At 44.1% G+C, this 25,769-nt stretch overlaps 3 protein-coding genes across 10 annotated transcripts in view; all 3 read left to right on the forward strand.

The window, feature by feature from the left end:
- The first annotated feature begins 633 nt into the window (after positions 1–633).
- On the forward strand, positions 634–8,144 carry pgap4 (post-GPI attachment to proteins GalNAc transferase 4). Of its 8 annotated transcripts, XM_053617262.1 has the most exons (4): positions 634–750; positions 1,065–1,269; positions 1,383–1,439; positions 5,778–8,144. In XM_053617262.1, the coding sequence occupies exons 2-4, from the start codon at positions 1,223–1,225 to the stop codon at positions 6,946–6,948; spliced, it is 1,275 nt and encodes a 424-aa protein (XP_053473237.1). In that variant the 5' UTR covers positions 634–750; positions 1,065–1,222; the 3' UTR covers positions 6,949–8,144. The 8 variants fall into 8 exon arrangements, with proteins under 8 accessions (XP_053473237.1, XP_053473236.1, XP_053473242.1 ...); XM_053617261.1 differs by having other exon boundaries at positions 636–1,269; XM_053617263.1 differs by lacking the exons at positions 634–750; positions 1,065–1,269; positions 1,383–1,439 and adding exons at positions 3,367–3,882; positions 5,561–5,668.
- Positions 8,145–8,568: 424 nt separating this feature from the next.
- On the forward strand, positions 8,569–15,437 carry tpcn3 (two pore segment channel 3). The gene is made up of 19 exons (XM_053617335.1): positions 8,569–8,955; positions 9,437–9,519; positions 9,634–9,748; positions 10,196–10,324; positions 10,962–11,078; positions 11,181–11,299; positions 11,392–11,493; positions 11,631–11,757; positions 11,927–12,134; positions 12,217–12,361; positions 12,518–12,703; positions 13,203–13,267; positions 13,532–13,619; positions 13,862–13,931; positions 14,024–14,243; positions 14,411–14,501; positions 14,597–14,710; positions 14,842–14,954; positions 15,044–15,437. The coding sequence occupies exons 1-19, from the start codon at positions 8,875–8,877 to the stop codon at positions 15,169–15,171; spliced, it is 2,301 nt and encodes a 766-aa protein (XP_053473310.1). The 5' UTR covers positions 8,569–8,874; the 3' UTR covers positions 15,172–15,437.
- A 4,469-nt stretch (positions 15,438–19,906) lies between these two features.
- Positions 19,907–25,769, forward strand: part of ttbk1a (tau tubulin kinase 1a) — a 32,024-nt gene continuing 26,161 nt past the window's right edge. The window contains exons 1-8 of the mRNA XM_053617071.1: positions 19,907–19,927; positions 20,860–21,012; positions 21,570–21,717; positions 21,842–21,915; positions 22,182–22,322; positions 22,937–23,041; positions 25,231–25,296; positions 25,620–25,712. Coding sequence (XP_053473046.1) covers positions 19,922–19,927; positions 20,860–21,012; positions 21,570–21,717; positions 21,842–21,915; positions 22,182–22,322; positions 22,937–23,041; positions 25,231–25,296; positions 25,620–25,712 — 786 coding nt within the window. The 5' untranslated portion in view covers positions 19,907–19,921. The remainder of the gene's footprint in view (positions 19,928–20,859; positions 21,013–21,569; positions 21,718–21,841; positions 21,916–22,181; positions 22,323–22,936; positions 23,042–25,230; positions 25,297–25,619; positions 25,713–25,769) is intronic.

Genomic DNA, 25,769 nt, shown 5'->3' on the forward strand with positions numbered 1-25,769 from the left:
CTGGGTGGAGCTACTACTGTAACTGACAATGAACATTCATTATTACTACACTGTGTTTTTATACACGCTAAAATTAGCAACACGGTAATCACACACACACACACACACACACACACACTGCCACCTGCTGGGTGTGTGAGCTTACCCTAAACACTTTGGAGTGTGTATCAGGGACAGTTCTAGGGTCAGTGGATATAGCCCAGAGTCATCCACGTTTACGTCATAACACACAGGATACACTTAAACAAATATGTGTTTCAAAGATACACAGGCAGAGCGTCTTCGTTTTTGCAAAAGGTACATTTTTAATTATTGTTTATTAAAATCAAAAAAAGTAATATAATGATCAAATATCTATTCGTCGCTTCAGAGTGACTTGGCTTTTTAAGAGACGGCGTGATCAGGTGTTTATTATCCGATCGATAAAGTTCAACAGCAGGTTCGGGGCCGCAGGAGTCACCGGGCCGAGTAAACTACAGGGGTGGTGACGTCACCCAGCACTTCAGGCAATAACAAACAAGTCTGACCAATCAAACAAACCAATCAGAACTCCCAGTTCAGCTGGGAGGCGGGACATTTCTCCTAAAGAGGATCTCCTATGAGCGATAAAGGGTTCACTGTGCTTTTGTCCTCACTGGTGTATACTGAATCAGATATCGCTAATGTCCAATGTTTTAAGTGACACATGCACATATTCTGTATTCTGAATCGATTACAGGAACATTCCTCAAATGACATTCTTCAAATCAAGTAAGTAAGACTTGCTGGAAAAACAATAGTACCCCTCATAGAATTTGTAATGGTTTTAATGGGAATTGTAATGGTTTGAATAGAATCTGTAATGGTCGCTGTGGGTCTCTACTTCTAATTTCTCGCCTTCTATTAGCGGCATGTTATGCCTAGTGGGCTACCATTAAGGACATACATCATTAATACGTCCTACACTACGTCACGGAAAGCATAATAATGGTTTTAATGCTTAAAAGCTGATGGTTTGTAATGGTATTTGTAGTGGAAACCACTCGAGTTTCTGTGATGGTTTCTGTCATTTGTTTGTTTTTCAGCAGGGAAGTGAAACGGACCGATTCTACAGCAACACACGGCCTACTGTCGAACATCTTCATTTTTTAAAACATATTTTACAATAAGTGCCGTCTAAGTCTGTGAACGTTGTGGATTTTTGTTGTTGTTGTTATTAGCTGCCCGAGGAGTAAAGTGCAAAATGAAGTGCGTGGGGTCGAAACGAAATACTCTGAGGTTCCTTAAAAGGTGTGTTATTGTATTATATAATCAGACCCCGGCTCCATATAGCACTAAAAACAAAATACATAGTTAGTCTGTATGCTTTTATAGACAAATGACAGATGTTTCTCTTCTCTCAGACAAAAAGAAGATGACCAAACAGCATCCCAGGATCTGAGGTCCCAGGAAACAGACAGGTCTGCTTGGAGCTTTGGTTTAAGCAGCAGATAGCGCTGGTTTCACTCTGTTTACATTCACCTGTCTGTGAAGCTCCTCAGTAACTTGCGGATTGAAATTTTTTGCTTGAAGTTATAGAAATATGACTAATACGGTTCTTTTAATCGTCTAGACTCAGTCAGTCTTTAGTCGGTTCGATTTTTCTACGTACAGTATTTGTTGCGCTACATGATATCTAGTTTAACTATCATTAATAGCTCAGATAACAGAGCGCTACCTGATGGAGCTGCATCTCTCCGTTCAGGTGTTGAACCTGGCTGATGCTGTTTCATTTGTGGGTTTTTCTCTTCATTCACACCTTACGGACCATCTGTCCACCTGAGGCGTTCCATCTCTCCATCCGTTTTCTGTAGCGCTTACCCTACTCAGGGAACTTGGGGCACAAGTAACCCTGACGGGTTATACCTGGAGATAATTAAATTCCTCTAATCTCAACTAATCTAAGGTCTAATCTTATTGTCTGGATCGTATGTAACTTCTTATCGACGGTTAGCCAGTTTACATGGTGTGTGTGTGTGTGTTCTTGTTAGGAGTGAACAACAACGTGAGTAGACACTGTTTGATGCACAGAGAGCAGATTTGCATTTCTAATGGAGATCATTATTGTACTGTGCATGAAAACTCAGTGACAAGTACAGTTCAAAGTAATAAAAACGTTCAGGGCTTTACTGAAAGCCCTGGAAGCCCAGCCCTAGTGCTGCCCCTGGGCTGTGTATTGGATTATTCAGCAGAAACTCGAGAAGAAACTGTTAAGATGTTAAACTGTGTTAAGATGGACACCAAGAGGAATAGATGAGCGATGTGGATTATCGTGTGGCCTTAATCCTTATTACCAAATGCTTTAATCTCCAGTCAGTGAATTTTATTTAATTCACCTCAGTCCTGTAGTTTTAAAATGAACTCTATAAGTGTGGACTACAGAACTACAGAAGCTCCTACTGCTGCACTACACTGCAGAGCCACTATAGGGAGACAGCACGCGCAGTTAAACACGTTACTATTTACGTTTACATTTATTAATTTAGCAGACGCTTTTATCCAAAGCGACTTACAATTGAGGATAAAAACTATTTAATATATATTTTGTATACTATATGTACTGTGTGTGTGTGTATATATATATATATATGTGTGTGTGTGTGTGTGTGTGTGTGCAAAACTCCCTGTCAGATTCCAAGTACACGTGCAAGTAGTAAAAAAATTATGGGTGTGTTTTTCAGCGTGAAAAAAATGACGCAAAATGGATGTGCGCATGCGCAGCAAACGGGTAGGATGACGTTTCAGTACACCGGTCTAGGTCATCTTACCTTTAGCAACACGGTTTCATCGTTTTACATATTAGCTTAACATAAACAATGCAAATGAACAGATTGTGTGATTTGTATTTATTTATTAATGATTAATTGATGGAGAAACATGTTGTGTCAGGTCGAGTTTGGTGAATCAGAGTCCGGTGTGAAATGGGGCGGACACCGGTCTCGGACCCTACGGGAACTTTCCCCAACTTCCCCATGAATGCTTTGTTTTTCTTTTCAAGGAAATGAACTCTGGAACCCGAGAACCTGTCCGCAAAGCGCTCGCGCATCTGCTTCTGTCCCGCGTGCGGAATGATGTGAACCGCGGTTCGCGCGCGCCCTCTGCTGGCCATTATAACTCGGATGTATTGAGTACGGACGTAGTGAGTAGTGACTGTGCGCGTGTCCGATGTGGATTATTTCTGCGTGGATTTTAGGACTCCAGACTACACAGTGTTTAGAAGGTCGACTCCAGGAGCAGGTCAGGTTGTGGGCTGAGACACAGAGCAGAACCCCGCGCGGTTTGGTGAGGAACCCGCAGCTGTACGGCTGTGCTAGGTTAACTGAAATAACGGTAAGGACTGGTGCGCTGTAAAACACACCCGTTTTGTGCAGGACAATCAGATCACAATATCACCTCACACACGGTGTGGATTTTTCAACGGCGCACTTTTAACGCGTTAAAACGGTATGATTCATATCTGTTAATACATGTTTACTTTTGACTGGCGCTTCCATATTCACGTGACGTCACATACAAGCGCCGCGTGCTGACGTCAGAGCTGCAGTGTCAGAAGTCGTGGTGAGGAAAACATAACGGGTGCGTACGCGTTTCTTCGCTCCTCCGTCCGTCCTCCCTCCAGCCCGTGACCCGGAAATAGAGTCGTCACCCATTTCGCAGGATATCTCAGTTCTCTAATTGCACCGCGAGGAGTGAGGAAGCTTCCGGAGGAGGGAGGATACACAGATGTACTCTATGCGGAAGTGATTCGTATCGAATCATACCGAACCCTGACGCACGTATAAATCTCACAATCTCACACACACAGTCCTTCCATGATGTGATGGAATTGTGTGTGAAATAGATTTAAATAACAATATGCTTACAGTGAGTGTTGTAATCAATTGTTCCTCCCGTGTTTGGATCGGCAAAGCTGCACATAAGATGACTGATATAAAGTTGGCTTGACGTTGGACACTCGCAGGTATGCGGAAATTAAAGGACCGTCTCTGAAGGTACATACGACATTGTAATACACGTTTCTAACTTCAGTAACATTTTAAAGGAATGACTTACAGTCACACAAACAACTGTAAAGTGTTTATCTATGTGTCGGGTATAAAGCACACTTTTTACATTTTTTATATTTATTAAAATAAACTATTAAATCATATGTAAAAAAAAATAAATTGCCATGTATTTCATTACTGAATGGGCTCATACACAAAATATACCATAATTTAAAGCTCAATATCATTTGAAGCGAATGATTTACAGTCACAAAGTCACCGAGTATTCATCTAGGTGTCAGCTATAACGCACACCTTTTCGATTTTTGTTATTTAACCCTACAATGCACGACCCAAAAAGCCTACACAAAGTGACATTTTGGTAACTGAGTGCAATTTTTTGAAAACTGTAAATAGGGAACGGTGTACAGGTTAATTTATTTATGTACATGTTTAGACACATTGTGTATGGGAGCCAAAGGAATTCAACATTATTTACAGCATTTCCAGTAAACTTTTTGAGCCGTGTTGAACTGCTTCTCTGACATAGAAAGGCGCGTCACATGGAACCACCTGCAGTGGTGACACTCAATCTGAAAAAAGATAATAATAAACTTATCAAATTGCTCAGTAATCAATTAGTTTTTCTTTCACTCGTGCACTCTCTCTCTCTCTCTCTCTCTCTAAACATACAGTTCCCTATACTAGGGGTTCCCAAACTTTTCCAGGGCAAGGCCCCCCAAATGGCATTAACATTTGACCGAGGCCCCCCTTTTGCAAGATGTCTTTAAAACATATTAAAAATACAGACTTCTGAATATATCCCCCTTTTTTTTATTAATAATTACTTCTTACATCTTTACTTTACATTATATTAGGAATTGATTGTGTGTGTGTGTGGTTGTCTGAGAGTAAGAATTTATTTTTCACACCAAATTGTTGAGGCCCCCCGGGCGCCCCCTGGCGGCCCCCACTTTGAAAACCACCAGTTTTCAAAAATGTAGGTTGAGTCGACAAGGCAGTTATCTGGTGGCCAGCTGATAGACGTAAAATGCAGAAAACAAATAAACATCTTTGAAATATTAAAACATTTGTGTATTGTCAGTACTTTTAATTATTTCATTAATAGAACTTTTTTGTGTGAAAAAAATGATTAATTCCAATATGGGTCATTTTGGCCCCTTTATGCATTCGTGTAGGTTTTTTTGGTTCATGTATTGTAGGGTTAAATATGAAAAAATATAAAAGGTGTGTGTCATACCTGACACCTAGATGAACACTTTACAGTTGGTTGTGTGACTATAATTCATTCCCTTCAAATGTTTTTGAAGTTAGAAACGTGTATAACAACGTCGTATGTACCTTTAGAGACGGTCCCTTAATTTCCGCATATCTGTGAATATCCAACGTCAAGCCAACTTCATATGAGTCAAAATATGCGATAAATGATGTATTGTTTATTAATTGATTGTTGAATAACAGACATTTCACATAATATCAGTGCGTTTAGATTAACTAAGAATGTTGTTATTAACCGAACTCCAACATAACGACAGATTCCTGAAGCACAGTCATCGTTAATCGATGTCACTTCCATTTGACTTGCTTCTGTTCCTCTCACCCTCACATCCTAAAGGGGTGGCGCTAAGACTAAAGGAAAGGAAGTGAGGATGCACGAATAAGAAATGAGAAGCACCCAATGAAACTTCTGTAAACACAGAGGGAGAGAGGGAATAATAGAAGACTGTGTGTGTGTGTGTGTGTGTGTTACAGAGCACTGGTCACACAGATGCGTCGATGGAGAGCTGTGGTGCTGCAGCGTCTGCGCTGGTCGAGTCATGTGACCCGGGTGCTGGTGGTGTGTGTGCTGACGTTTGGCGTGCTCCTGCCCCTGTGCTGCCATCGCGCTCTCTACTCCTACTACTTCCTGAAGTCCTGGTACCTGGGGCAGAGGAGTGAAGAGGTCCTGAGGCGGAGCTACGAGGATGGGCAGGAGGCGCTCGCATACTGGCGGGACATGGTGGTGGGCGGAGCCGTGCAGGGGGATGTCTCTGAGCGGCCGGAGCTGCTGGTGACAGTGGTGACGGCGCGCAGGATCGATGGGCTGCAGTATCACTACCTGCTGCAGGTGATGCGGCGGTTGGACATCCTCCTGCAGGGATGTGGCGACACCCCTTGTGCAGCTGTGTTGGTGTGTGACGTTGAAAGCGGTCCCCAGGAGAACGAGGACGCAGCGCTGGTGGAGAAGCGGTTCCACGTGGTGAGGCGGGGGAAGGGTGTGGACCAGGACGTGAACGTGTTTGAGAAGGAGAAGAGAGATTACGTGTTCTGTCTGCGTCAGAGTGTGGAGACGATGAAACCGAGGAACGTGGTGGTGCTGGAAGACGACGCTCTGGCCGGCGCCGACTTCTTCTCCATCATCCGCGATGTACTCAGCCGCAGGTTCATTTCACACTCGCTGTATGTGAAATTATATCACCCCGAGCGGCTGCAGCGCTACTGGAACCCAGAGTTGTACCGAATCCTGGAGTGGGTGGGGCTCGGCGTGTTTGGGGCGTCGCTGATTCTTCTCTTTCTGGGCTTCTTCCCTCGATTCTCTCCGCCCTTCTCTGTGCCTCTCTTCCTCTTCCTGGTGGCCTACATCATGGTGGGGGCGGAGCTTATAGGGCGACACTACCTGCTGGAGCTGAGGCGCATTTCTCCGCAGCTGTACGCCGTGTCTCCGGCCACTGAGTGCTGCACGCCCGCCATGCTGTTCCCGGGGAACACGTCCTCCCGCGTTGCCGAGCTGCTGGACGCCGCCACATGTATGAGGGGACACGCCAAGGACATGGTGCTGTACCGCCATGCAGGCTCTGCCCACAGTCTCGAACCCAACGCCGTACAGCACATTGGGGCATTTTCCTCCGTCAGAGTAAATCCACTGAACCCACAACTCCTCTGATCCACAAATCTGCCCCTGTGAGGGAAATGAATCAGAATCAATCTGAACTGAAATAAATCTGATTCAGTGTGAGAGATCAGAGAATCAGTCAGTTCCGAATCAGAATCTGTCACAAACCAAATTAGTCAAAATCCAGAATTTGATTTCGAATCAGAACAAGCAGCAGAAATGGTGAAAATAATTCAGAATCAGCTGGAATATAAATCCGAATCAGACAGGATATGAATCAGTGTGGGTTCATGCCGTAGAGTTTAGCTCAGGTGATTGGTGACGCAAATAAACCTGAAGTGATCAGCACTGGTTAGTATTAGCATTATCATTAGTGCCTCTGTTTCACTTTGCGACCTCAGCACATGGGCGTGTATCTAATCTACAACAATCAGATAGAAAGAAATCAATCTCTCTTCTGCACTGTACATGGAAGTGCCTTTATCCTCCTGCGGGAGTTAAACCTGTGACCTTTGACCTTTGTGCTCCACTGAGCTCAGTGTAGACTCGGTGTTAATACATACTCTCGTCCTCCTGCAGACTAGTTTGACCTTTGACCTTTGTGGTGCTCATCATGCACACCAGACACCTTCATCGCAATCTGATTGGCTCTCTGCTATATGCAAATGAGTTGGACAGTGATGTCATAATCAGGCATCAGACACGGAATTACATTCAGCACTAACGAGTTTTAATGCTCGGCTTTTGTACACTCTAGTGCACTTTGTAGTGTTTTTACCACACAACGGGTAAAACTTTAATTTAATTTAATCTTTAAACTCCGAACCAAAACTCAGCCAGTGATCCGAGATAATCTGGTTAACCTTTGTGCACTTGTGTGTGTGTGTGAATGACTTTATTTTATTTACAAAGCTTACTTATGCAACATTTTACTGTTCAGTTTGCTATGTTGTGTGTTGTAGTTTAAATTCTGATTCTGAATGATTGGAGGATGATTTATACTTTGTCTGAACACAAGTGGAAGATTTTTCAGGAAAAGTGTCATGATTTTGAAGCACATGCACATTTACTGATACGATGATACACAATAAACATGATAAACACAATAAACACACATCAAATCCAACAATACATCAAGTTTCTCACTGAGGGACATTAAAGAGTTTAAACTCTGAATCTTTTTGTGTTGGTGTCATGTTTACTGTAATAAATAAATAAATATCACATCCATCAACAACACAACGTAAATTACCTTAACATCGGTGCTAATGTGAAGAATGTTTTGTGAGAAATGTTAGTAATTAGTAATAGTTTATAAACGCTGTGAATCAAAAGAGTCGGTTCAGTGTGTCGATGCTGATTCTGTGTCAGTGAATCAGTCAGGTTACTAATTGACGTGATGACACGTGAAATACACACTAATGTGAGTTAATGTGTGTAACAGACACTCTGTTTAATGCGCAGTGTGCAGTTTAATGTCCGGCCATGAACAACTTATTAGTATTATTATTCATTACTATTATTATTTATTACTATTATTAAAATTAAAAGGAAAACAATCTCACTTTTTATAAACACATAAACTGGTGTGTGTGAGAGAGAGAGAGAGAGCGCGAGATGATCATGAGTGTGTGGAGTTATGTATAAACCTGGCTCCAGTGCGCGCGCCGCGATTTCCGCTCCAGGCCGTCACATGACGGTCGGACTGCGCGAGCCCAACTCACCGGATCCACACACGCACACGCACACACCGATTTCTCCGCTCTGGGATGCGAGTGTGAGATTTCCCGAAAAAGAAAAAGCAAGTGTGAGTGTGTAAAAAGTGAGAGAGGGAATCCGGTGTGGAGGTCACGAGCGCTGGATTTCCTGCAGAGGAGGAGGAGGGAAACAAGCAGAAGGGGAAAAGTGGAAAGGCGGAGAGGAAAAGAGGAGTGTGTGTGTGTGCGTGTGTGTGTGTGTGGAGGAGAGAAAGGGAAGATGGCTGAACAGGAGAAAGGAGAGAAAATAGAGACAGACGGAGTGCAGAGAGACAGACAGAACCCCGACACCGGAGAACATGTAAGAAAAGCTCAGAAGAAGTGTCGATAAAATATCACACACACACCGCGGTATTCTAAACTCAACAACACAACATTCTTTTATTTATCACCGCGATATTACTGACTCTAACTCCTCTCAGCCTCAACACTACTGTTTATCTCTCTCTCTCTGTGTCTGTCTCTCTGTGTGTGTGTGTGTGTGTGTGTGTGTGTGTGAGAGAGAGAGAGAGAGAGAGAGACAGTGATCCATCCTAGAAACTCGCTAAATATGAAAAGACCTGCACACTAAAGCTGCACAGTTTTTGTAATCATTAATAACATAATAATATTCTATATTATTGTGTGGTGTGTGGAGTGTGTACTTCAGGGCTGCACAATATATCGTCTGTACATCAGTATTGTAATATTATTGCTACTGATATATTACATAACTTTAATAATAAGTTAATGAGCTCAGATCATTATCACTGTATTACTGCTGTGTGTGTGTGTGTGTTTAGAGGTTAAACCTGGCTGCGGTGTATGTATCAGATGCTCAGCACAACAGGAACATCATCTTTGACACAACACCACAGGCAGTGAGGTAACAACGTGTGTGTGTGTGTGTGTGTAAAGGTGGCATCACACACGATCTGTAGCATCTTTCTATGTGTGTGTGTGTGTGTGTGTGTGTGTGTGTGTGTGTGTGTGTGTGTAGGCTGTACCTGTTGTATAATCACTGGCTGCTGCGTGTGTGTGTGTACGTCTTCATCATGATGGATTTGGCGCTAGCACTGTTCGAGGAGCCTGCACTCATTCCTCTGCCCCTGTGGGTCAGTAATACACACAGCTCATTGTGTAATGTCAGCTGAGCGCCTGTTATCACAATATCTGAATCAGTCAGCATTACTAGCAGTGAGTCACATGGAGTCTGAATGAATCAGAATCAGATTTAAATAGAATTGAATTCAAATGAATCACTCACTCAGTCAAAATATGAATCAACATAATTTACATTCAGAACAGATTAATTAGAATCAGTCAGACTCCATCTGAATCAGAATCAGAACTGTCAATTTGATCAGATTCAGATTAATTCACAATCATAATCTGAATCAGTTAGATTCAGATTCTAATTTCTAACTGATTCTGAGTCATTCTAACTGATTCAGAATCATTTAAAAATTAGAATTAGATTAATTTGCAATTGCAACAGATTATCAGATTAATGATAACACTGTGTGTGTGTGTGTGTGTGTGTGTGTGTGTGTGTTCCTCAGACCACCTCAGTAATTGAGCTCCTCTGTCTGATGGTGTTTTCTGCACGATTGGTTCATTATGCTAAAGTCATTCCTCGCCGTGTTTTCATCAGAGATCCCAAAAACATCTGCATCATCGTCACTGTCACGGTAATGCCACTCCTTTTTCTCCTTTGTCTCCTTCATCCTACTATCATTCCCCAATTTCTCTGTTTTTCATGTGGACACTCTTCCTCACCTGTCTGTTTATAGCTGTGCCCATGGCCTCAAACCAGACTGAACACACTAACACAATTCAGTAGATCTGTTAGACACACACCAGACCTTTGAGAAATAGAACTGCAGTGAGTCAGACTTATGCTTCAGAGGAAGTGCTGTTTGCATGGGGGAGCGGGGGAGGTAAATATTAACCCCAGCTTTTACCCATTCAGCACTTCTGCTGTTAGATGGACAGGAAATTTGTCCCATTCACCTTTAGACAGTCAGAATGATCGTCATTAGTAGTTAACCCAAGGTGCTGTGAGTTGTTGATGGCGCCCCCTGTTGTGTGTGTCTGTGTCTGTGTCTGTGTCTGTGTCTGTGTCTGTGTCTGTGTCTGTGTGTGCCTTAGTTTGCTGGTGAACCTGCTTGGCCCTAAAGCCTGTTGATTCATAATGCAGTGTTTGATAGAGTGCTGTTCTTTCTGTCCGGTCTGCTGACTGCCATTACTGTAAAACTTACTGTTGCTATTGTGTATGTGTGTGTGTGTGTGTGTGTGTGTGTGTGTGTGTGTGTGTGTGTTTGTAAGTTGTGTGTGGTGGATCTGGGTGTGTATGGTGTTCTGAGATTGTGTGGACGCTCGGCTGTGAGATGGTCCAGAGTGTTGAGGCCCCTCCTGCTCATCAACATCACAGAGGGACGACAGGTAACACGCACACACGCACAAATAAATTTGTCAAGTTTTCTTTGCTTGTGTAAATGTATATTGTGTGTGTGTGTGTGTGTGTGTGTGTGTGTGTGTGTGTAGTTGCGCAGGGCATTCAGAAGTATCCGTAACGCTCTCCCTCAGATCCTGGTGGTGTTTTTCCTCTTCATTTTCAGTGTGTTGATGTTTTCACTCATGGCTCTGAAACTGCTGGGCAAACGGTACACACACACACACAGTACAGCTAACATCTATACCTCTGTTTATATCCTTATGTTTATTTTATTAATCTGTTCTTTTCTCTGTTTTTTAGGAATCTTAAAACTATAGATGGTGCTCCATATTTTACAAATTACCTGGAGATAGTTTTTGATCTGTATGTTTTAGTCACAACAGCAAACAGCCCCGACATCATGTGAGTTTCTCCTCCAAACACTCTTCAATTCATTAATGTCTCCTGTTTAACCCCCATATACACCTCAGCATGCATAAAACACCTCTAAAACATTTCTCTCTCTCTCTCTTTCTCTCTCTCTCTCTCTCTGTGTGAAGGATGCCTGCATACAACTACAGCTCATACTTTGCCATTTTCTTCATCCTGTACATAGTCATTAACACGTATACGTTCATGTCTGTGTTCCTGGCTGTCGTCTACAACAACTACAAAAAGTATCTGAAGGTATGTGGAGGATAATAATAATTACAAAATATATTTAATATGAAGAAGGAAACATTACTGGAACTATAATGTTACTATAATCACTTTTGGTGCTTGGACCCGTAACAGTGTTCCATGCTCTCTTTGTGTGTGTGTGTGTGTGTGTGTGTGTGTGTGTGCGCGTGCGCAGGAGGAGGTACGGCAGCTGGTGAGGGCTAAAAGGCAGAAGTTGTGTCGTGCCTTTTCTCTGCTGCAGGAAGAGGGCGGGGCCGGGGAAGAGCCAACTGTCAATCAAGCACGCTGGAACCAGTTAGTGCGTCTAATTCAGCCTGACATCAGCAGTGCACACCGAGAGCTGCTGTGGAGTGTGTGTGACCCTCAGAGCACCGGACACGTCGGTTAGACACACACACACACACACACTATTAGTCTAGTAAAAATTAAGTAGTAAAAGTAAGTGTGTGTGGGTGTGTGTTGTAGGGAAGGTGCCATTTGTGCAGTTGGCTGATTTGTTGAATATTCAGGTGCTCACAATAAAGTCTCACAAACACCCGCTGGACCGCTGGATACCTGCTATTTATCAATCCACCTTCAGCAAACTGATCCACAGCATGGTCAGGCACAGGTAACTGACTCTCTCTCTCTCTCTCACACACACACACACACACACACACACACACACACACAGTGCTGGTTTTAACACTTTCTCTTGGACACTTAGTAAATTCAGGAACCACAGAATGTGTTTGTGTTCCAGTTTAACTGTGTGTGTGTGTTTCAGGGTGTTTGTGTACGTGTATGATGTGATCATCCTGATTAACGCAGTGTTTATCGGTCTGGATGAGGACAACCCGGCGGTGTCCATGGCGGAGTGGGTGTTCCTCACACTCTACATCCTGGAAATCCTGCTCAAGCTCTACACGTTCGAACCACGCACCTTCTTTGCCAAGCACCAGTTCTGGAACTGGTGTGTGTGTGTGTGTGTGTGTGTGTGTGTGTGTGTGTGTGTGTGTGTGTGTGTCAATGTTAGCTTCAGTATTGATTGTAATATGTCAGAACGGTACACCACCTCAGTATGTGGTTTGGGACGCAGCCACAGATTACAATTTGTCATTGTCTCCGGTAAAAAAACAAACAACCCAAACACAGCTGTGGGCTCCGTCCCAAACCACACACTACTGTACTGAATATTGTCAAGATAGTGTGCTTCTTATACTATATATGTTAACTAGATACTGTACATGGCATTGTACTAGAACTGTACTACAAAGCTTTTCTGGTTACCATGACAACTGATCACCATCTAACTCGGTTTCATTCCAAATATGTATAATAATTTATAATCTGTAAAGATAATTCTCTGTCTACAGCATGTTACATACTGTCTAGCGAGCTTGATTAGTTGGCATGCTTAATTTGTGTGCGTGTGTGCATGTGTGTGAACATGCTTTTGCTCTTTTTTTCAGGTTTGATACGATCATCATTGTCTCTGCTCTGCTGGCGACCATCATCAACAGTGCTTTGAAATCCTGTACACACACACACACACACACACACACACACACACACACAGAGGCTGGAATTCCAGCCTGATACGTCAGTGTAACTAAAATGTCCTGGCGTTCTGTATTTATTAAACAATACTTTATCAGTGTGTCAAGTTCACTTCTTCAGCTGTACAGTGGAGCTATGAGCCTAATGTAGCTAACACACAACAGAAGCTTATAGCCACCAGTAGCATGGTGCTGACATGGTGAGATGGTGCTTTAGTAACAGGTTTTGTTTGTTCCTGTAGCTGGAGGTTATACGAGCCGTCAGATTCTCGACATCGTCTTCATCCTCAGAGTGCTCAGACTCATCCGCGTTGTCGACACCATCCCCAGGTGTGGGGGTGTGGTAGTTTTCTGAACTACCATGATATTTATGTAATTTTATTAGTATATTGTTAGCACTGATAGCTGTGTTTTGTATTTTTTATTTGCATTTTGTTTTACAGAAAAAATTATTTAATGTTTCATTTGAATTATTTCATTAGATTTACTTTGGTTTTTTTAAACTGTTTGAGTTGATTGAAGTTTGCTTGTGTGTGTGTGTGTGTGTGTGTGTGTGTGTGTGTTCCTGGCAGGTTCCGTGCGATCATTAACACTCTGATTAAGATCGGTGCTCCCATGCTGACATTCGGGCAGCTCATTCTGGTGTGTGTGTGAGATTCAGTGTTATCGCAGGCTACGTCCCAAATCATATACTCTCGCCTCCTCACTCTCACTCCCTTGCTCCCTCCCTGCAGGTGGTGTATTATATCTTTGCGATGGTGGGGATGGAGCTGTTTAAAGGGAAGGTTCGGTATTTTGGTGGTGACTCAGTAGATCATGCGCATCAGTTCTGTGGGAACGTCCTGCTGAACGGCTCGGCGTTCGTCCGCAACAACTACTGCAAGAACAACTTCAACGACGTTGTGTCCTCCTTCATCCTGCTGCTGGAGCTCACTGTCGTCAACCAGTGGCACGATATCCTCAAATTAAACACCACGAAAATGAATCTACTTTAAAGATCACTCTGCCACAGCAAACCAAACACAACGCTTATTTTAACACATCAGAAGTCAGTAAATATTTATTATTTATGCAGTGTTTGTTTTATGTAGCATGTTATATGTCCTTGACTCCGCCCCCACTCCTGACTGGAGGCTTCACCGCTGTCACTCATGTTTCAGCGCGGATATTTTTCATCCTCTTCCACATTGTGGTAGTCATCATCATCATCAAGTAAGGTTCATGATGTCGTCATGTCATCACCTCTAACGATGTAAAGCACGTTCCCCCGGAACCCTCCCCCTGATCCTGTCTCCCCTCCTTCATAGTATCTTCGTGGCATTCATCCTGGAAGCGTTCTTCATTGAGTACATGGTGGAGAAGAGCGAACTGCAGACAGCGCTGGAGAGGAAGATCGAGGAACTTAATCTGTGTGTGGAACAGTAAGTGTTCACCCCAGCTCTGTCCCAGATCCTAGCATTCATCACTCCTTGGAATGTGAAGTAGTTTTCCACAGTAATATTCAGTATTAACTCATGATTATTGCATCATTGTTGTGGTCTTGTGTTTTTAGGAACCATGTGGACAATAACCTGGTGGACGCGATGGAAACCCAGGACAATGATCTCGGCCCTGCTGAAGGAGTCAAAGCCAAACCCACCATCGTGTTCAAGATCAGCTCCACAAGTAACACACGTGTTCCATGTGCTATATATCTGTGCTGAGAAAGCGACTGTGCGTGTGCGTCTCTGTGACCATGTGTGTATGTTCTGCAGGGTACAGGACCATGGATGGCCTCCTACAGCGCATGTTTGAAACCGAGATGGACCTCAGCGCTGATGACATTGAAGAGGAGGAAACTGAGAACAGGACCTTCTCAAATCCAGCTTTCAGCTCCTCATAAGGGAACACACAGACTTTCTCAATGAGCTATAATCAAAATATATCTGTAAATGCATATTGCATCATCATCTATCTGTAGATGTGACATTGGATTAGACTGCGACCCTGTGAGAGCGGAAAATCAACGCGCTGCTGTTTGGAAACAGTATTTACTTTGTGTATAAGAAAGGATTAAATGGACACCTTGTATTTGCATATCATTTTATATATTACAATAAAAGAGGAATATGTTTAATATAATCTTCAGTTTGTGTGAAGGTTTGTGTTGCACGATGGTAAACCGTGTGCTATGCGTTATCACATCCGACATGAGAATACCGTGTACTAGACGAAACTTCATGCTAGCTAATGTAAGCAATGAAGAAAGTGTTAGATTTTAACAGGTTTGTCTGTTAAATAAATCAGGTTGAAAATGATAAGACTGAAATCCCAGTCATGTGATGTGACTAAGGTGAGCTAGTTTACTAGCCGTGTTGGTTAATGTTAGTGAAAATAGGCTTATAGGGATGGCAAGATGACGTATTCATCTATTTTCTTTACATCCATTTGAATATTTTAATGTAAGTGAAAGTGGAGAAACGTAACCCCGGCCATTTTGGGGGCAAATAAATCCAAATTAAACTCTTAATGGATTTTGTAAACATTTAAAACGACGCGATTAGGAAAACCTCAGAAACCGTGCGTCAGATTCCTCTCAGCCTGCACCACAGAATTCCTTCACGAGCGCCGGACTGACCAATCACAGCACGTCAGGCACCTGTAGGGGCGGGGCTTTGGACGAAAATGCCGCGCTCAGCACAAAAGGCGGCTGTGTGTGTGTGTGTGTGTGTGTGTGTGCGCGCGCGCGTGTGTGTGCGTGTGCGCGCGCGCTGCTTGTGCACAGGGAGAATGAGCATCCTTCTTTATGATGGCGCTAAATAAATCCCTGCACACGGAGTGAGTTTCACAGTAAAGCGAGGAGTCTCCGCTAAATCTGAATAAGCTTATGATGAGCTGAGGATGAGCAGGTGAGAATCTCTGTATTTATTATTATTATTATTATTATTATTATTATTATTATTATTATCATTAAATCTGGATTTCGGGTTATTTTGCGATTAGCGAGTTGTGAGGCGCGGTGTATAATGTTCGTTAGCCTGTGTGACTATCACCTTACTCTTCATTATTATAAACACGGTTCTCTTTTTTGAGCGAGTATCCTGAACGGCCACTGTGTGGTGTTTCTCGGCAGTGATTGTGTTAAACGTGTAACGGCATGTGACAGTACTGACAGCTTTAATGTTAAAGCAGCTCGCTCCACTTTATAGGGATTAATTCAATAAAAACTCAGGACTGTGTTTAGTTGCTGTGTTCTCATGGTTCAGTGTGATGCTGTGTGTGACATTAGGTGAGAATGAAGAACATTGTGAGGTATTGTGTGATGAGATGAGATGAGATTAGAGAGATGGCGTTATTCGAGGTTGCCAGGTTGAGTGACTGAGTCGCACTGTAATCAAATAAAACCGCGTCAGGCTTTTTTTTGAGGAAATCGTGGTGAAACTGGCAACCCTGCAGTCTGTTCCGCGTGCACCGTGATTTTGGCGCCTTCTGGCGGCTGAAGGCGGGAAGCGCGCACGTCTGAGCTGCAGTGCGGATAAACGCAGAAGGATGCGCGCGGGTTACCTCACAGCGCACTGATGTGGCCCTTACCTCATGGACATTTTACATTTTCCTTAGTTCATTTCGGATCTTTGGACTATCTGGATTCGGGGTAAATATACTGTTGTGTATAACAGTGTTTAGTGTTTGGTTTGGTGTATAGTAGCATAAGTATATTTGTATTGTGAAGGTTGATATTAGGTTGTAAGCAGCCGTCAGTGTTGAGCTAGCTTAGCTACATGTTAGGTTTAAAAGTGTGAAAGAATTATTCACTGTGAGCACTTTTACTTCTCTCTCTCAGGTAAAGCACTGACCAGGTAAATGTGTCATTCTGAAACATGTTAAGAACAGAGGTGTTAAACAGAACTGAGTATTCTCCTCTCTTCTTACACACTGAATTAAACTTACCAAGGCCTTGAATAATCAGGTTATGAGTAATGTGTGTTAAATTAGTTGTAGTGATGGACTGCTGTGCTCCAGACATACTTCACTGTTTATTCAGAAAGCCCTTCATATAAAGTGCAGATGTGATTTTGACCCTAAAACAGTGTTGATGGTGGTCAGATCGTGTCTGAGGAGCGGCCGTGTCCCGATTGTGACTGTACAGAGGGAGCCGGCACAGGGTCACGTCCCAAATGAAGATTTCCAAGAAGCGGAAAGGACTGAGCCGCTGTAGTCCGTCTGCCAGGTGAGCTCAGGTAAAGGGGGACGTTCACATTCCTGATCTTAACACTTCTTATCATCCATGTCCCCTTGTCCCAGTCCCCCTTGGCCTAGTCCCCCTTGGCCTAGTCCCCCTAGCCCGGTCCCCTTAGCCCAGTCCCCTTAGCCCAGTCCCCTTAGCCCAGTCCCCTTAGCCCAGTCCCCTTGTCCCAGTCCCCCTTGGCCTAGTCCCCCTTGGCCTAGTCCCCCTAGCCCGGTCCCCTTAGCCCAGTCCCCTTAGCCCAGTCCCCTTAGCCCAGTCCCCTTGGTCTAGTCCCCTTAGCCCAGTCCCCTTAGCCCAGTCCCCTTGGTCTAGTCCCCCTTGGCCTAGTCCCCTTAGCCCAGTCCCCTTAGCCCAGTCCCCTTGGTCTAGTCCCCTTAGCCCAGTCCCCTTAGCCCAGTCCCCTTGGCCCAGTCCCCTTGGCCCAGTCCCCTTAGCCCAGTCCCCTTAGCCCAATCCCCTTAGCCCAGTCCCCTTAGCCCAATCCCCTTAGCCCAGTCCCCTTAGCCCAGTCCCCTTAGCCCAATCCCCTTAGCCCAGTCCCCTTAGCCCAGTCCCCTTAGCCCAGTCCCCTTAGCCCAGTCCCCTTAGCCCAGTCCCCTTGGTCTAGTCCCCTTAGCCCAGTCCCCTTAGCCCAGTCCCCTTGGCTATTTTAAAGGAAACCTATTATGCCCCTTTTTACGAGATGTAATATAAGTCTCACGGATCATTTATTACACCCTGCTGTAAATGCCCCTTTTTGTGTGGAAGCAAAAACATTCTGTTTTCATATGTGTCTCTTTAACCGCAAATGAGCTGCCGGTCTCTGCCCCCCTTCCGGAAGAGGGCTGTGCCTTTACAGCTCGTGCTTCGAATACTACGGCAACTACAAATCAGGAGAAACAGTCTGATTGAGGCAGCGGTCATACTAGGCTTTAAGCATGCGTACTTTTGAAAGACGCTGCTGCGAATATGGGTGGGAACAGGATATGACATCATCTGTCAAAAATTTTGCTGCTTCACACAAGTTGTTTTTATAATCTTTCAAAGCTGTGTTGTAAAGTACAGGATAGCTCGATGATGCTAAAATTAGCACTTCCATTTTTGAATTTCTTTTTTAACCAAAAAGGTCACGCAGTGGCGTCACGATCATCTGATGGTCACATGTCTTCACGTGTTACGATTACGCAGGTCAGAGTTCAGCAAATTTGAACTTTCATCACGCAGCGTAGTATGAAAATTCTACGCATGAGCTTGCGTTTCCAGTCTGCTGTTGTCTGATGCATTTGAATGTAAAAAAGGAGTGTGTGGATTTTTACCGTTATAAGGTGGTTGTGGACACACACTGCCGACACACACTTATCTTCACACACCATGTAAAAGTGAATTTAGCATAATAGGTCTCCTTTAAGGGTGGGTCCATAACTCTGTTTCGGGTGAAATTGTTTAGATAAAAGATCACATGGACATCACTATACTCCAGCAGCATACCATCTTACCCAGAATGCAATGCTGCAGATTTACTGAAATATAGAAAATGTGCAGTGGAGCGTTCGGCTCTCTGAAACCTGGACTTGGACATACCCTGGACACTCCCCCCCACCCCCCGGTCCCATCCTGTTTGGATGGACATTTGGAGACGTGTGTGTGTGTGTGTGTGTGTGTGTGTGTGTGTGTTTCTGTGCTGCAGTGGATCACGTTTAGAACACAGTCTGGAAAACTCAGGAGCACCGTGGCGTTCCAGCGGTGTTTGTAGGCAGCTACATTTTCCACTTCAGAGTGAAAGAGTGTAAAGAGTTGAGAGTGCAGTGTCCATCAGTCAGCTGTGAACATATTAAACACCGCTGCAGTTCACATCAACACCACTGATACCTGCTCAGGGGTTAGCTCCCCTTACACACTACACACTCAGTGCACACTTCTCAGGGCGGATTGGAGCACCGTGCTTGTGTATAAACGAAAGTGTAAATGCAGAGGTTTGTCTCCATGGCCTTTTCACCAGGTTTTATTTATCACCTGTGTGTGTGTGTGTGTGTGTGTGTGACTGTGTTTGCAATCTGTGTTGTGTGTTCAGTTTAAAACAGTGACCTCTTGTGTTTTTATTTATTTTTGTGATGTGAAGCTGCAGTGTTGTGTTGTGTTCTGTTCTGCACTCTCGCTTCGTGCTGTGTGCTGCTGCTTTATGTGTGTGTGTGTATTGTGTTTCTGTGGCTTCAATGACCTTTGACCTCTGCTTTTCACCGTGTGCGTGCGTGTGTGTGTGTGTGAGCTCGGCTGTGGGACGGTGAGTGACCCCTGGGTGGTGTGATGAAGGGAGGAGTGTGTGTGTATCACCTCTCTTCTCTTGTGTGTTTGGCTTGTAGGCTGTCAGAGGAGGTCTGTGGCGTCGACTAGTTGGCTGGTGTTTGTGAGGTTTGGGAAGAGATTAATCATGATGGTGAGAGTTTCTCTTTGAAAGCGCACGTCCCCCTTAACAATGCCGGGTCTGAGCACAGCGTGTCTGCTGCAGCTTCCCTCCTCTCTGCCCTCAGCAGCTAACGAATGGATGCGCTTTACGCCACGCTGTCCTGCGCCGTGCCACGCCACGCCGCGTACACGAGAAAACCTCATAACATCACACTATTCGGCGTTCCCCTAGCAGACTCTTCAGAATATCAGCGTTCCAGACGAGGGCCCCTAGATAGGCAGCACGGTAAAGGCTGTTCCGTGTGGGAGGCTGCATTAAAAACAGCGCTGCATGTGACCTTCTTGAAGATGGCCATCCCATAATTCTAGTGATAAACAGAAGCATCCGAGGAACAGGTGCAGGTGTGAGTTACAGTTCTGAGATATTTGTGTACACCACCATGCTAACGGTTTGACAGCTAGCTAACAGGACCGGAATCCAAACGTGAACGAGATACATGCTAATGCTCACTAACACTGTTCTGCATGTGTATGACTGAGTTAGAGGAATTTTGTTTGTAGGCATGCGTATCGGTGTCGTATTTCCTGTTTCCTGTAGGTGTGTACTGGATATGCACCGTGTGGCTGGCCTGGCCTGCGTTGGTTAGCTATGCTAATCTACGCTAATCTGTGCACGGCACTGCATGCAGTAGAGCATGGCCCAGTGTGATTCATGTTTGTGTGTGTGTGTGTGTGTGTGTGTGTGTGTGTGTATTCTTGGTGGAGGACAGGTGAGTCGTGAGGTCACACAGGTAAGAATTGTGCAGAGTGTACGCAACACCGAACACACTCTCAGCACAATGTCAACACTCAGAGGAACACTGAGGCCAGAAGTATCCACAAGTATTTGCACCCTCTACACCAACCATTAAAAGGACCACAGGGCACGCAGATCTGATTTGGTGTGTGTGTGTGTGTGTGCAGATTAATGGGTCGTTTAAGCTGGGGGCGGCCCGAGTGTTGTCAGGGTGGCAGTGTTTAGCTCCTGCACTGCAGGAAAACGACAACATGAACGGAGCGACTGAGACACAGGACATCCTCCCTCCCAACTGCATGGTGAAGGAGCGCTGGAAAGTGGTGGGTAAACACACACACACACACACACCAATCACTCCAAACACACTCCTTTTATTACATGTTCACACACCGGCTGTGTCCTAAATCACATCACACTACTGTATTACAGTGTGCCACATGTTATTATCACACTTAACATTCCAGATTGCACACTACTGCACTACAGCGCATGCACCTGACCTGCTGGACTATTTTTAACACTGTTTAGTATGATGATGGTATTTGATTTGATTTGGGACACAGCCACGCATAAACTGGGACATGTTTGTGGTGTCATTGTTTTTATAACACCACCTCTTTATCCACACACACCTTATTGTGACATTCAGGTCTGTCTGTTGTTTCTCATGACTGACACACACACACACACACACACACACACGCACATCATACACATCACACTTCCTCATTCTATTTCTTTAAATGTCCAACTGCTATAAAAGAAGGAAAAGAAGCCATCAGTTTAGGGCAGGTGTAAAACAGTTGGCACCCAATTGTTGTGTGTGAACACAGATCAGTAGTGAGTACTGGGTCACAGCCTGCTGTGTGTTGTGTAGCTGAAGAAAATTGGTGGTGGAGGGTTCGGAGAGATCTACGAGGCTCTGGATCTGCTGACGAAGGAGAACGTGGCTCTGAAGGTGGAATCGGCTCAGCAGCCCAAACAGGTGCTGAAGATGGAGGTGGCAGTGCTGAAGAAACTGCAGGGTGAGAACAATATACATACACACACACATACACATCACATAAAGGAACAAATCTGTGTGTGTGTGTGTGTGTGTGTGTGTGTGCTAAAAGGTACCACTCTGCCCATTCTTTCTCTCTCTCTCAGGTAAGAACCACGTGTGTAAGTTCATCGGCTGTGGGAGAAATGACAAGTTCAACTATGTTGTCATGCAGCTTCAGGTAAAGCGTATTCTCCGTGCCACCAAACACACACGCGTGCACGCACACACACAGACACACACACACACACACACACACACACACGCACATCACTGCAGTGTGCAGCTACTCAGATGTGTAATTAGTGATCAACTTATGGAAATTCCTGCAATGATGATTGATTATAAATTAGGTACACCAGGACATACCTGTGATCTCAATGCTTATCATAACTTTCCACAGCTATGCTGAAGTGTGTGTGTTGAGCATCTGGGTGGTGTGTTTAGGGGCGGAACCTGGCAGATTTGAGGCGGAGTCAGCCGCGTGGAACCTTCACCATGAGCACAACGCTACGTCTGGGAAAACAGATCCTGGAGTCCATCGAGGCTATTCACTCTGTCGGCTTCCTGCACAGAGACATTAAACCGGTACACACACGCACGCACGCACGCACACACACACGCGCTGAGAGTAAACTTGGCTGTGCCCCACTCAGTGTGTAGGCTTCATATCTTTACACTGATCCTCACTATGAATGGAATAGTTGTTAAATATTATTTATTATCAGAAGAACATCAATATTTTTATGTTTTTAATATTACAGGAATATTATTAGCTGGTTAGCTAACTGCTCACATTAGTCACACAAGTGGTATTTCAGTCTCATCCTTATTTTCTCAACAGCCCAGCCTGTCAGAGCAGGAAGTTACCATGACGACCACCCCGTCTCTTCATCATTAACATTAGCTAAATTAGCTTAGGACACCAGTTCTGTGACCAAAATATTTCAGGTACATGTTGTCATTCTCTAGTCTGGGACGTGATTGGATTAAAGCCATGGAGTTTGTTTAGTTATATCACACACAGCTCACGTGGAGTTTATTTAGTGCTGATCAGATAGCTCTGTCCATCAGTTCCTGTTACATTCCACAACCTTGTACTGGACTGGGTGCTGAGGGGAAGAACACGGCTACAGGTTTCTTTGTGCAGTGGATAAATGGTAGTGTGTATTAATGATGGTGGGTGTGCGTGTGTGTTTCAGTCAAATTTTGCCATGGGGAGACTGCCGTCCACGTACAGGAAGTGCTACATGCTGGACTTTGGGCTGGCGAGGCAGTACACCAACACTAACGGAGAAGTGAGGCCGGTACGTCCAGGCTTACAGCGGTGCTTAAAAGTTTGTGAGCCCTTTAGAATTTTCTACATTGCTGCATAAATATGACCTAAAACATCATCGGATTTTCATTTCCTCAATCAATAAATGACCAAGTAGAATATTTCTGTGTCATTTATTTAACTGGGTTTTCTTTATCTAATTTTAGGACTTGACTGAAAATCTGATGTTGTTTTCGGTCATATTTATGCAGATGTATAGACAATACTAAAGGGTTCACAAACTTTCAAGCACCACTTTATACGCCACCTGATTCTCTTTCACTTACACCTAGAGAGAGAGAGAGAGCGAGAAAGAGAGAGATGTTCAGAAATGTATTTTAAAAGTAATCTGAAAAAGAGTTAAAAGTCACATGTTTTGTGTTTAGGAAATTTAGTCTTATATGCTACCTGCTAATTAATCTAACAAAGGTAAAGCTCTTTTCTCTCCCCCCCCCCCTCTCTCTCTCTCTCTCTCTCTCTCTCTCTCTCCCACCCCCTCCCTCTCACTCTCTCCCCCTCTCTCTCTCCCTCCCTCCCTCTCTCTCTTTCTCTCTCGCTCTCCCTCTCTCCCTCTCTCTCGCTCTCCCTCCATCCCTCTCTTTCTCTCTCTCGCTCTCTCTCTCTCTCTCTCCCTCCCTCCCCCTCCCTCTCTCTCTCCCCCCCTCTCTCTCCTTCCCTCCCTCTCTCTCACTCTCCCTCTCTCTCTCTCTCTCTCCCCCTCCCTCCTCCCCTCTCTCTCTCTCTCGCTCTCTCTCTCCCTTTCACTGCGTCAGTACAGAGTTGCTGTGGATGTTTCTTTATTTAGCTCCACTCACACACAATCCCCCTTTGTGTGTGTGTGTGTGTGTGTGTGTGTGTGTGTGTCTGAGTGCAGCAGTTGAATATTTAATGCAGCTGAGTCAGAGAGGGTGCATTTTTCTCTCTGTTTAACTGAGAATCCACCCGGCTGTCATTATCTGTGTTTCTAATCTAATTAACTTTGTGTTTTTGAGGGTTGGAAATGCAACATATAAAAATAAATTATTATTCTATACCACACCATTACACCCCTTCTGTCTGTCTGTTGATGCGTGTATCGAAATATCTGTATTTGTCTATAATATCCCTTTTCTCTCTCACACACACACTCTCTCCCCCTCTCTCTGTATCTCTATCTCTCCATTTCTCTCTCTCTTTCTTTCGTTACTCTGCAGTAATAGTAGATCACTGACCTTCAAGACGTTCAGTTTTGTCAGTCTTGATCCAGGATCAGTTTTCCTAGCACACAGCAACAGTGTGTGTGTGTGTGTGTGTGTGTGTGTGTGTGTGTGTATGTGTGTGTGTATGTGTGTGTGTATGTATGTGTGTATGTATGTGTGTGTGTATGTGTGTGTGTATGTGTGTGTGTATGTGTGTGTGTATGTGTGTGTGTATGTGTGTGTGTGTGTATGTGTGTGTGTATGTGTGTATGTATGTGTGTATGTATGTGTGTGTGTATGTGTGTGTGTGTGTGTGTGTGTGTGTGTGTGTGTGTGTGTATTGAATCTCGCTCCTCAGGGATGTTTATTCATTCTTGAATGTGAATTTGTATCAGAGTATTTCTATAGTGTTTATTCATTACTACTGCGTTATTTCTGCTTGGATGAAGGTTATAGTGGGAGTTCATGACATGTGCGTGATGTTATTCCTTCAGTTAATTATTTATTATGATTTGTATGCTTTACTGTATATTTATTATTTGTGTTGCAAGGTTTGCCTTCCTTTTGTTTTGTGTTTCACAGTATTTTGGAGTTTTAATTTCAGACATGCATGTGCAGCCCACACACTCGGCCTGCTGCGTGCTATTGTGAGTTTATTCATATCTGTTTTGTCTCTCTGTTCCAACATCTCATCACATTCGCTGTGTTACTGTGGGGTGCTGTTATACTTTTCACATACACTGCTATGTATTGGAGTTTTGGCTTGAGCTTTACTGAGGGGCTCAGAGTTATGGGTGAAAACAATTTCTCCAGCATGTTAACACTAATATAATAATAAGTGGGTGTAATCTCACTGCTTTCACTTTCATTTAAACCGTTAAGTGTGTGTTCTGTAGATTCGAGAGGGTGTGTGTGAGTGTGTGTGAGTGTGTGTGAGTGTGCTCTGTATGTTTGAGAGTAAAGCTATGCATGTTGTGTAATAATGGTCCGTGTTTCTTTTCAGCCCAGAACCGTAGCTGGTTTCCGTGGCACGGTCCGGTACGCTTCCGTCAATGCTCACAAAAACAAGGTGTGTATGTGTGTGTGTGTGTGTGTGTGTGTGTGTGTGTGTGTGTGTGTGTGTATGTGTGTGTATGTGTGTGTATGTGTGTGTATGTGTGGCAGATTTACTGAGACACACTCTGCAGGCCATCCCATAATAACACCATTCATCTATAATTATTTAAACCCAACACTCTGATCAAACTGTGATTAAAGGTGTTAAAGGTCATAAACTTCTCATCATACTGACACCTGAATATCAGCACACACACACCTTAGTGAAATGTAAATATATGCAATCGAATGGAATGTTCTGACATTCTGAAAGTGATGTCATTTCCTGTTCATCAGGAAATGGGTCGCCATGACGACTTGTGGTCTCTGTTCTACATGTTGGTTGAGTTTGCGGTTGGTCAGCTGCCCTGGAGAAAGATCAAAGACAAGGTATTAGTACTGTTCGTGCGCACACACACAGACTCACATATCCCGTGTACACTAGGG

Source organism: Ictalurus furcatus, chromosome 27 (genome assembly GCF_023375685.1).
Source record: "Ictalurus furcatus strain D&B chromosome 27, Billie_1.0, whole genome shotgun sequence".
NCBI lineage: Eukaryota > Metazoa > Chordata > Actinopteri > Siluriformes > Ictaluridae > Ictalurus > Ictalurus furcatus.

Excerpts from the sequence above, each read along its gene's own strand:
- pgap4 (XM_053617262.1), top strand. The coding sequence starts at position 1,223 with ATGAAGTGCGTGGGGTCGAAACGAAATACTCTGAGGTTCCTTAAAAG. Across the intron at positions 1,270-1,382 it reads ACTCTGAGGTTCCTTAAAAG|ACAAAAAGAAGATGACCAAA; the intron begins GTGTGTTATTGT and ends CTCTTCTCTCAG. Across the intron at positions 1,440-5,777 it reads AGGTCCCAGGAAACAGACAG|AGCACTGGTCACACAGATGC; the intron begins GTCTGCTTGGAG and ends TGTGTGTTACAG.
- tpcn3 (XM_053617335.1), top strand. The coding sequence starts at position 8,875 with ATGGCTGAACAGGAGAAAGGAGAGAAAATAGAGACAGACGGAGTGCAG. Across the intron at positions 13,932-14,023 it reads CATTCGGGCAGCTCATTCTG|GTGGTGTATTATATCTTTGC; the intron begins GTGTGTGTGTGA and ends CCCTCCCTGCAG. Across the intron at positions 14,955-15,043 it reads GTTCAAGATCAGCTCCACAA|GGTACAGGACCATGGATGGC; the intron begins GTAACACACGTG and ends TATGTTCTGCAG.